Source organism: Papaver somniferum, chromosome 6, assembly GCF_003573695.1.
Source record: "Papaver somniferum cultivar HN1 chromosome 6, ASM357369v1, whole genome shotgun sequence".
NCBI lineage: Eukaryota > Viridiplantae > Streptophyta > Magnoliopsida > Ranunculales > Papaveraceae > Papaver > Papaver somniferum.
This window is the reverse complement of record NC_039363.1, coordinates 120,454,178-120,466,705: the sequence shown is the minus strand read 5'-3', so window position 1 is coordinate 120,466,705 and position 12,528 is coordinate 120,454,178. Positions and strand designations below refer to the sequence as shown.

Here is a 12,528-nt window from a genome sequence, read left to right as displayed (position 1 = left end):
GGAGACAATCTATTACCGTAGACTTTTATGTGTGATACAGATTTGTTTATTAAAGTCTTCGATTTTGGGTCGTAACAAATCTTAGTTGTGGGTGCGATCAGCTAAGGGAATCAAGTGCCTAGTATCCTGCTGGGATCAGAGACGTAAGGAGCACAACTGTACCTTGGATCAGTGTGAGATTGGTTGGGATTCAACTACAGTCTAAACCGAAGTTAGTTTGTAGTATGCTAGTGTTTGTAGCGGCTTAATACAGTGTGTGTTCAATCTGGACTAGGTCCCGGGGTTTTTCTGCATTTGCGGTTTCCTCGTTAACAAAACTTCTGGTGTCTGTGTTATTTCTTTTCCGCATTATATTCTGTTATGTAATTTAAATATCACAGGTTGTGCGTTTGAATCAGTCAATTGGGAAATCCGACCTTTGGTTATTGATTGAAATTGATTGATCTTTGAACATTGGTCTTTGGTACCGTTCAAGTGATTTATCTTGTATTAAATTAGACTCACAGATTTCTATTTGCTTGAGTAAGAATTGCATCGAGAAAGAGAGATATAACTCTTTGGTACACTTTATTAAGATTGAGTCTAGTTGATTCTCTTGAAAGTATATTGGAGTTAGTCCATACAGATTGATAATCGAAATATTGGGTTTGGTTGTTGTACCCCCTATTTTTCAAAGAGTTGATGGGGATTCCCAAATAGTCTTTCCCAAACTTTGGAAGCAGCAGGGCAAGCTAGGAGAACATGAGTGATATTTTTTTAGCATTCTTGCAGTGATTGCAGATATGATCAATATAATTCAGGATGCTAGCGGACTTAGCATTGGTAGGAAGAATTTAAAAGTTGGTTAACAGTAGTGATGTGTGGGCGGGCGGGCAGGGGTGGGGGGTGGGGAGGTGCAGTTAGGATGTCTTGGAATGATGTCAGGGTGACCATGATGTCGTCTATGTACACCTCCATTATTTGATGCATCATATAATGAAAGATAGCCACCATCGCCCGTTGATAAGTTGCACCGGCATTATTTAACCCGAAGGGCATCACGACGTAATAGAAATCGCATATGGTGTCTGGAAGGTCGTTTTATGAGCATCTTCCGCTGCCATCCTGACTTGATTATATCCACTAAAACCGTCCATAAAATAGAAAATCTCATTTCCGCATGTATTATTCATCATTACGTTTATATTTGGCACTGGAAAGTCATCCTTAAGACACGCTCGGTTCAGATCTCGATAATCAAAACAACATCGGACTTTCCCATTTTTCTCGGCTACTGGAACGATATTGGCTAAGCACACGGGGTGCTGGATTGGTTTGATGAATTTGGCTTTGAGTAGCTTCTCCACCTCTTCTTTGATGGCAAGCTCTATCTTTTCCAGAAAGCTGCGACTTCTTTGCTTAACTGGCTTATATTCGGGTGACACACACAGGTTGTGCGCGACCAAATTGCTATATAAGTGAGGCATTTCATCATATGTAAACGTGAACACATCTTGGTATTCACGGAGTAATTCGATCATTTGATTCTTTTGTTCTCCTTGGAGGTGCTTGATGATGCGCATACAGCGGGGGTGATCTGCTGAACCGAGGTTTATATCTTCTATCCCATCAAGAGTCGGATCGACTTTTATTTTATCCTCGGGTAACTTTTTCATCATTTCTTCTTCTGAAACCAGTACATCCGCCTCTTCTTATAAATTTTCCATTATCGGGGTAGTCTCCGCCATTTCTTCGTCTGCTAACGACATAACACAATGGTATCGAGGTTGAGATACTTCCCCGGATAATTGCTATAAGCGATAAACGTGTCCTCTTTCCGGCCGCGAGAAAAACTTGAACTGATTGTCCTTAGTCTCTGTTATTGCTCTTTTTTTTCCTACGGCAGGTCTCATCCGCGTCGGGATAAACACTGACTTAGATTTTTCTTTCACTTGATCCGCTGGTTGGAATTCTTTCCATTTTGGAAGCGGTATCAGATGATCCGGACGTTCTTCTTATTCTAAGACGGGCTGCGTATAGAAGACTGCATTGTCCATATAAGCTTCATCTGGTCCGAATGGGTTGCTCGTGGCTGGGATCTGATACTGTCTTCCTCCGATATCGGTTTTAACACATTGATGATACGTAGATGCTACCACTTTGTGATTCAAAATCCATCCTCTTCCGAGTAATACATGGAATGTGGTATCATCCTCAAAGACATAGAAAGGAGTAAGCGCCTTGATGGGCCTGATTTTCATCATTAGATGTACTATCCAGATTGTCGTTTGAGTTTGTCCTCTGAAACCTCTTACTGTTGTTGCGCGCATCTTTATTGTCGTCCGTGATACCCCCAACATGTCCAGTGTATGTAATGAGATCATGTTAAGTGAAGCTCCTTCATCTATAAAGGCTCGTTTAAGCGGCTGTTTGTTGATGTGGGTTGTTAGATATAGAGGGAGAAGGTGCTCTCCAGGGTAACATATATCTTCATCCGTAAATATGATAGCTTCCTTAGGCAGCGGATCATATGATCCTCCAGATGCAATTGTAGTTATGGCTTTGGATGCTTCACGGATTTGGTTTTCACTGAAACCTAGAGAATCGAAGAATTGTTGAGCCAGAATAGTCTGAGAAAACTTAATGGCGACTCCATTTATATCCGGGAAGACCACTGTCTCGGATGCTTCACATTCTTCTTCTTCTTCTGTATCTTCCCAAGGCGTCCAAGTTTCTCCATAGGCATGGTCGTGTGAAATCATCATAACTTGATGTTGAGGATGCGGATCATTGGTGATGCTCTGGTCCCCTATCTCCAATTCTCCTTTAGATATCTTTCTTTGGACAATGTAGCGAAGTGAATAACATTCCACGGTCGGATGATATACACTTATTTGGTAGTGGCAATACCGTTCGTGCATCTTATCTGTTGTAGTAGGTTCTATGGATATTGGTGGTAAAGTCTCTTCCTTATTTGTTATCCAATGTTCCAGAAGCCCTACTATTTGTTCTTTATTACATGGTAAAGGAGGTGGCATATTGGACCTTCCTCCATCTGTTCTTCCTCCTCTTCTTCCATATTGTCCACGGTAAGAGCCGAAAGTAGCTCCACCCTTTCTATTTCATTTGTTTGCATTTTGTCATTGAAAGTAAGTGCGGATGCAGTGTTGACAGAGTGTTGCTGCCAGGTGTGTCTGACTCCTCCTGAGTGCATATCATCCGCACAATCTGAGATCCGGGCTGAAGCCTCCTCAATTTTCACAAAGGTAATTTGAAATTTGTCAGATTTATCCGGAAAACAGCGTCCATTCCTCTAATGCAAATCTCTGCTAAGCGCTCCTCCGGGATATCCTCATGGCATACTAATGTGAAATCTCGGGAATGAGTAATTTACTTCCCGATCTCTTCTCCTACCCTTTGGGTACATCTTCCCAAATCTATTGTTGTAACTCTCCTCTGAGCGAAATAGAATTTCTTCAAGAAAAGCTTCACCATGGCGGGCCACGAGCTGATACTTCCCGGTTTTAGGTTGACATACCAGGTAAATACATTGTCCGTCAGTGACTTCCGGAATTCTCGCATACAAAGGCTTTCATCCTGACCATTTTAGAAGTTGTCGTGCTCTGTTCCCTTTCCCGCTTCAGGAGCCCACGCAGTTTGTGTTGCCTCTTGATAGACGCGTCCAACTCCTTTTGCATTTCAGACATATCCCGCTCGCTCACCTCAACATTGGTTTTCCCCTTTGATGCCTCCGCTTTCTTTTGAGATGCTCCTGCGCCTTGCACAATAGGTGTGGCGACCACTGCTCCAATCTGTATCTCTTCATCGATTTCTCCTTGTACATCCTCCACAGTAACGTTATCCAAGTTCGGGAGTGCTCCTCCTACTGGTGCGTCCTGGGTCGCACTTGGGAGTATCATACTGGAAAAGAAGCTAAGAACCTCCCATTGTGGTCGCAATGTTGACATGGTAAAATGTGGGAAGGAGGAACTAATCCTAATCACAGAAATTACTCCCAAGGGGTAGAGAGGTTTATGAGAAGTAATGGTGGATTAATTGTGTCCTCTAAGCATGTTCACTTTCCCCTTTTATAATAATTCCCCTTCCCCTCTTATGGATAAGTATCCATAAGATTAATTTATTACTGAACTACCATTTTCCTATTCTTCAAGTTATTAACAAATCCTAAGAGGTTCTTTCTTCCTTTCTTGGGCCAAAGCCCAACTAGTCTAATATCCTCTTTTGTGGGCTAGGACTATCCTAACCTTCTAGGTTAGGCCTAGTACCCTAGTCTCTCCGTCCTAAAATGGATCCTTAATAGGTTAAGGGGCTACCTATTTTAGGATTGGTTATTTTCATGTATCAACAGTTTATCAGAGGAAACATAGGTTCATAAAGGATGACTCTAGATATCAACTAGGACATAAAGTGTTAGGGATTAAATTTCCTAGTTCAACGAGCATCATTATTTATAGTTTTTCAAGACTGACGGTTGCTTAGAATTCAAGATAAGATAACTTGGGAATCAAGCAAACACTGTGGGTCTTGAAAATACAATATAAGAATATACACCATGGTCTGGTTACGAAACTGTGTATAATGACTGTTCAGTTTGCAAATATGCCAAGTGAACAATATTCATCAGAACACTTGAGAATTTAATCATGATCCACACATATAAGTGTTTAAGTGATCAATGATGTTTTCTAAGTGTTTAAGAAAGTCATAGCAATGTTAAGCATATTTAAAAAAATACGTATTGTGAGCATCTGGTAAATTCTACGGGGACAGTTGGTGAAACGGTTCGTGAACCGTAAGTCTAGTTCACGAGTCAGGGTGTTACGATTCGTGAACCAGGTTCGCCAACCCTACTCGAATCGAGAACTCATATATACATTGTTCACGAACTGGGTACGCCAACCGTATTTGGCTTGTGAACTCAGATAAATAAGGTTCATTAACTTAGATAGAAAGGTTCGTGAACTGGGTTCACAAACTGAGGTTAGTGATGAGACCTCAGACTCTTACAACTCTGAAGAAGAGGAAACAATTAATATTGCACTAATTCTTGATTTATTTCCGTCTTGTTTCATTAATAATTCAACCATTTTGAAAATGGTTACATCTTCCGATGTGGAAAATCCTACCAATATACAAGGGAAAGAATAACAAAGTGCACAACTATAGGAAATCCAAGAATTACCAGGACAATATCACGCAATTCCCGTAATCAATATGATCACTGGTGAAAACACTAGGGGTACCAAAATACACCACCAACTTTTTCGTAGGAAATTTGTATGGACAAACTCAACACAATTCCGAGAGTTAAAAATCAATAAAGGAAAGTGTCTAGAGTTATATCTCTATCTCTCGTGCGATTATAAAGTTCGACAGAATTGAATCCATGAACACAATCACAAAGAGAGTTCTTGGACGGTGCCAAAGCCCAATATCCAAGGATCAATCAAGTCATATCGTACGTATCTACTTTGATTGATCAACGCATAACCTGTGATATTTCAACTATAAAGATAAACAATATAATGCAGAAAAAGAAATAACACAGACACCAGAAATTTTGTTAACGATGAAACCGCAAATGCAGAAAAACCCCAGGACCTAATCCAGATTGAACACCAAACTGTATTAAGCCGCTACAGACACTAGCCTACTCCCAATTAACTTTGGTCTAGAATGCAGTTGAGCCCGAACTCAGTTTCCCACTGATTCAGGTACAGTCACGCTTACTACGCCTCTTGAATCCCAGCAGGACTCCATGCAATTTATTCCCTTAGATGACGTCACACCAGCTAAGAGTTGCGTCAACTCAATTGAAGACTTTAAACCAAATATGCCTCCCACATATTAAGCCTATAATTGATTTCATGATTCGCGATCTAAATGGATGATCAGATTAAACGAAAGGTCCAGGTGATGGAAATCGATAACAACTTGACAGAAGTCTGGCTATCCTCAAAATCTGGACTCATGCAACCCGACGTGTAGCCTACATTATTATTCACCTCACAAGTATAAACCTTACGGAATCACAATGTTTGAGACAAAGAGAACTTTGTGATTACTATCTATCTTATTAAAGTGATAAATCAACAGTCGAACAAGATCAAGATACTTCAGTTATCAAGATAAAAGATAACTAGTCATGGATTCACGAATCCCAATGAAGTCTTTGATAGTCACTAAATCCTAAAAGGTTTTTTTGAGAGGATGACTCTAGATACAACTAGGACACACCGAAAAGTAGTGTCGGGATTCAAATTAGATCCCACTTTCCAAGAGTTCCCCTTATATAGACTTCAAAGCCTACGTTGCTTTAGGTTTAAGCTAAGATAGCTTTGGGACCAAGCAAGAAATATTCATCGTTAGATAAAATCTTTGAATCTTATTCACATAAACAAGATATACACTCTGGTTAGGTAAACCGTAACTGAACTGTGTTTAAAGACTATGTTCAACATGGTTAGCCGAAACTAGCCGGTTTGAACTTAAAAGCTTAACACTCATTTCCATGAACACAAAGACATTGACATTAAGTCACAATTATGTGATCAAATAAGTCTAGTGTTAATTAAAGAATTTATCAAATTCAAATCATCTCGCAGAAATAATTTAATGCAATTGAATCATAATCGACATAGTTGGTAAATGCACAAAGTACAAATACTTAAGTAGTTCGTGAATCGGCTGAGTCAAGGTACGCGAACCGGTTTGCAAACTTTACAAGCAAAACCGAGTTCCGGAGTTGACATAAATTTTTCAGTTCACGTACCGGTTTGTAAACTTAGGTGCAACTCTAAGTTTCGGAGTTGACGGAACTTTTTAGATGATATCACATAGTTATAAATACTTAGCGCTCATCCTAGGAGATTAAAAAGATACAAGCATCCCCTTTAAAATTCCACATCCATACTCCCCACAAAGATATAACAATTGTGCACAAGTCCATTTAATAACTCTCCCCCATTAAACGTCATTCATATGAGAATGACATGAATGACCTTGTTTTTGTGAAAAATAAGGATTTTGGCGGACATTAATAAATCACAAGGATTTGTATCCAAAGTATCGACATAAATTAATCTCAAGGCCAGATACGAATAACGAGACAATTTAACTCGATTTTACTCAACAGAAGTGTGTCAAGCAGCAAAAAACAAAAGTGTGATCACTAATAGATCAATACTGCAAGAAAAATCTCAAAGAGTTTGTTCTATTTTCCGTTTATAGAAAACATAATAGATTTAAATTCTTAGCATATATGAAATATTATCTAATTCACGAGAATGTAAAAGAAAAAATATTTCTTAAGATTTTTTCAATAACTAAACCAATAACGATTACATACTGCAAGTTCACCTTCCAACAACTCTAGAATTTAAACAAATAAATCTAAAAACATGCAAGATGAAAAACGTTGGAATCACAATCTTTGCTATACCAAACCCTAGTTATCCTTCTCAAGAATAAAATCCTCAAAAGAAGTTTCCTCATGTTCTTCATCGTCGGAATCGCCCATAGAAGCTTGAATCTTGTCTATTTTGTCCTTGATATCGGGAAATTTTGTAGCAATCACACATAATTGTTTTTGCATACCTTTTACCTTGGAGTTGATCTTGCAAACATCCTTACGAATTTTTTGAAGAAGACTCAAGGTTGTGGGATCACAAGAACCGTCAAAAGGTGTAATAGATGCCCTTTTTCTTTTGTTTTCGTTTGTTCTCATACGTTTGAATGTATTTTCATGAAATAAAGTGGGAGCTCCAATGTAGTTCCCAATTGGATCAATGTCGAATTCATCACAAATGCGTCCAATGAGATAAGGAAACCACAATATCTTCTTGGTTACCGTCATTGGTACCATTTGAGAAATGATCAACCCACATATATATGTCAAGATTTTGAGTTCCCGTTTTAAGAAAATAAACTAACTCTGCAAAATCATGACTCGAATATGCATCCCCAATCGTGGATGGACTAATGTTAGGGATACCCAACTTACCAAAAACCTTAAGAGGCATGCTAAGCTCCATCATAGGTAGCTTCCCATCTTCCAACCAACATTCTTTCCACAAAGCTCAAGTGAAATGGTTTCAAGGGATGGTTTATCTTCTTTAGGTCTTGGAAGATGAAAGTTACCAAAATGAATATTTGTGAGTTCGATATTAACTCTAGATTAACAACAATCTTTCCTCCCCCAATCATTGATTTAAATATCATCTTATCGAGATCAACATTATACATGGTCGCATAAAATACTCTAGTAAGGAGATTAAAACCTTTCCCAAAGCCACTAAAGATGTTTCCTGGTTCACATTCACAAAACATGCTATATCTTCCGTTTTAATATACCCTTCTTATAATTTCTTTTCTAGAATAATTTCTCTATTTTAAATTCTTTCGAAAGTATCATTACAATTTGTGTTAATAAAACGGACCCTAGGTTCTTCAAATATTTTCTTAGGAATGGGTTTTTTATTAACTCCTTTTGTTCTTGCTATGAAAACACAAAGATAAGAGATTTGATATTACTTAAATATCTCATTTTGAAGATGATTGCTTGATTTTCTCTTTCTTGATACTCCTTATTTAACAATTGCGAATAACAACTCAAATCATGAAGACATCACACCGGTTCGGCAACCCTAACCTTGATTTCTAATCCCGTTCGTGAACTCACGGAAGAAGGAATAGGGAAGTACGCGTACTCTTTTAATAAAACCTTAATGGGCTTGACCGGGTTCAGGTGTGGAACTTCAAAACACATTTATTTATTTATTTTTATTTTTTTTTAAATATTCCGTCAGAGGATACAATCATACCAAGATGTTGATTTCCGGGTCAATCCAAAAATCGAGAAAATTATCAATCTAATAAGATGATTAATCTTATCCTTAGCTCAATGAAAAAACCCAGAGCACAAGATAACATATTGACATTCACTGAAATTGAAGGATCGTATTTTATAATGATCTTACGACATCGTAAAGTTGGAGCCAGCTCAATAACATGTGATGTTATGATCATAATTTTTTTACAAGATTCTTCATTTACCAGGGATCTGTTACATGATCATGAGTTTCAACACTTAGTGGAAATAATACGGAACTTAAACCCGGTTCCGTTACCACAGTTCCAAAATGGTTTGTATACGAATATATATACCTATCCGCATCATGAAACAAACAGATTCTCCCATGATGTGCATATAAATATGCGTATCACACAAATCTGCAAGTCGATATATAACTAATCCGCTACGTGTACGAATACATGTAATACAGCTTCAGAAAAATAACAGTTATCCGAATATAGTAGTTATATATTTCTCTAAATCAATTCAAAACATTATTGAATAACATCAATGACACATATCACTGTTCCTGAAAAAGCGGAGATCAAACAACCTCACCCAATATTTCGATTAGCAATCTGTATGGAATAACTCCAATATACTTTCTAGATAATCAACTAGACAGTCAGACTCAATCTAGATAAAAGAATATTAAAGAGTTAATATCTCAATCTCTCGATATGATCTTTCCTCAATCAAATGGAAATCTGCGAGTCTTTATCAAATACTAGAGAGATAAACTTGGATGGTACCAAAGACCAATATCCAGGTGTCAATCAATTTAAATCAACAACCGAAGGTTGGATATTCTAATTGATTGATCTTAACGCACAACCTGTGATATTTCAATTATATAACAAAATATAACGCGGAATAGAAATAACACTGACACTGGAAATTTTGTTAACGAGGAAACCGCAAATGTAGAAAAACCCCGGGACCTAGTCCAGATTAAACACCACACTGTATTAAGCCGCTACAGACACTAGCCTACTACAAACTAACTTTGGCCTAAATTGTAGTTGAACCCCAATCAATCTCACACTGATTCAAGGTACAGTTGCGCTCCTTACGTCTCTGATCCCAGCAGGATACTACGCACTTGATTCCCTTAGCTGATCTCACCCACAACCAAGAGTTGCTATGACCCAAAGTCGAAGACTTTAATAAACAAAACTGTGTCACACATAAAAGTCTATGATAGTAGATAAATCTGTCTCCCACAGATAAACCTAAGAGTTTTGTTCCGTCTTATGATAAAATCAAGGTGAACAGGAACTAATCGATAAACCGGACTTATATTCCCGAAGAACAACCTAGAATTATCAATCACCTCACAATAATCTAAATCGTATGGTAGCGAAACTAGATATTGTGGAATCACAAACGATGAGACGAAGATGTTTGTGATTTATTTTTATCTTGCCCTATCGGAGATATAATCTCAAGTCAATTATTCAATTGAACTCGTACGATAGAAAATGGCAAGATCAGATCGCCCAACTACAAGAGAAGTAGTTTCGTCTAGCTTCACAATCCCAATGAAGTCTTTCAGTCGTTAACCTACAGGGTCTCGAGAAGAAACCTAAAGTTAAAGGAGAACCGACTCTAGCAAAACCAACTACTATCAAACAGGAGGTGTGGGGATGAGTTTTTCCAGTTTCTAGATGTCTCCTTTATATAGTTTTCAAATAAGGGTTTGCAATCCAAGTTACTTTGGTAACAAAGCATTCAATATTCACCGTTAGATAAAAAACTTGATTTAACCAAGCTAATATCTTTCAACCGTTAGATCGAAACTTTGCTTGTCACACACAAATGAAATGTATTTCATTTAGGTTTGAGTAACCGTACCTAAATGTGTACACTTAGTTGGTTCATAAATAGTTAACCAATGGTTATCCATATGAGTACTTCCATATTAACCATATTCATCTTCTTCACATAACTAGTTCAAATGACTCATAAGAACTAGTTGAAGAGTTGTTCAATTGCTTAGGTCTTTATGAATAGACACAATTGAAACAAAGTCGGTTTGATTCACTTGAATCAATCCATGAACAATATAGCCACGGTTTGCAGAGATTGCATTCCTTATTGATTTATTGTTTAAGTTCATGAACTTCTGATTTGAGAAATATAACCAGCTTGGGTACGCGTACGGGCACGTGTACCATAGCTACCAGATTTGAGTTTAGAAATCAACAGAAATTTTCGGTTCGAAAACTTCCGTGGGTACGTGTATGGGTATGCGTACCTAAGGTGACTGGTTTAACAATTTTTAAACTTACAAACTCAGCAAAAAATTTCGGTTCGAAAACTTCCGCTAGTACGCGTACCCAACCTGTCTCCTTCACCAATACTGTATGCACACATATGCACACTCTTGGTTTCCGGCACATGGATTTATACACTAACGTGCGAACACACTATATATGCTTATATCCATAGTTGGTTACGTAATCTCAACTCTACATTTCAATTATTGAAACATTCTTATATAATGTTATAACAGTCGTTATTCACAACTATCGTCATCAAAGCTATTTTCAAGATTGAAACGTCATCATGACTTTCTTCACGGGTTAAGATGAAAAATGGTTAACGCGAAAGGTTACCAACACATATTTAGAGAAAAATATAGGCGAGTAAACTCGGCTCGAAATAGCAAATGTGTATATATGAAAACTATCATACTTATACGACTTTGTCTCAAGAGTAGGAGATAAAGTAGATATCCTTTTGAGTGATAGATAAATTGAAGTCTCCGCATACCTTTTAGTCGGATGAAGTTGCACTGGTTCCTTGAGTAGTTCTTCGTCTTCGTAAGATGATCTCCATGGAGTCTGGAGGTCAACTACACTAAACTGTCCTAAACCGAGACTTATCTATAAGTAGTCTAGAAATCAAGACATATAGTTTTGACAACTAAACTTGACAAACATGCTTGAGATAGCAACGCATGCGAGTTCGACCAAGCAATGATCTAACAGCTTCATGTTATTTTCGAATGATAAACTTGAATCAAGATTTGGTTCTGAACAATAAATTGTTCTCCACCAAACTTGATCAAGTATGAACAAATGTTCACTAAGCTCAGTCATTATATTTCGAGAAATTCGTAAACTAAATAATTAGTTCCCGACTCGAAATTTTTGTCTATGAAAGCTAGTCTAATTAGTTATGCGACAATCGTCTCAAGGATAGAAAGGTGAATATAACTTAAGAAATAGGTGGTTAGTCTTCACTTACCTTTTGTTGATGAATTCTCCAAAAGCTTCAGTTGTTCTTCGCCTTCAAACCGTAACACAAATGATGACTGGTTCATTTCTCAACTATCTTTATCCTAAACCGAGACTTAACTAATTGTAGACTAAAAATCAATATATTGTTTTGAAAACTAAATTTGACACCAAGCTTGATATAGAAACACTTGTGAGTTCGACCAAGCAATGCTCTAACAACTGGATCATTTCCAAAAAGGAAGTTTATCTTCTAAAATTGGTGAAATGAACATGATAAATAATCATCGAAGTGATCAATATCGTCATAATTAATCTCTAAAAACATCAACGTATCAAGGTAACAAGAGAAATGTTAGATCAATGCTCGGTCGAACTCGCAAGCATTGTTATCTCAAGCTTGTTTATCTAATTTAGTTCCCAAAACTATAA

General features: G+C 37.5%; 1 protein-coding gene across 1 annotated transcript; it reads right to left on the bottom strand.

Annotated features, from left to right (window-relative positions):
* Nucleotides 1-1,994: 1,994 nt before the first annotated feature.
* On the bottom strand, nucleotides 1,995-3,017 carry LOC113291394. The gene has a single exon (XM_026540932.1). The coding sequence runs from the start codon at nucleotides 3,015-3,017 to the stop codon at nucleotides 1,995-1,997; it is 1,023 nt and encodes a 340-aa protein (XP_026396717.1).
* Between the last annotated feature and the right edge of the window lie 9,511 nt (nucleotides 3,018-12,528).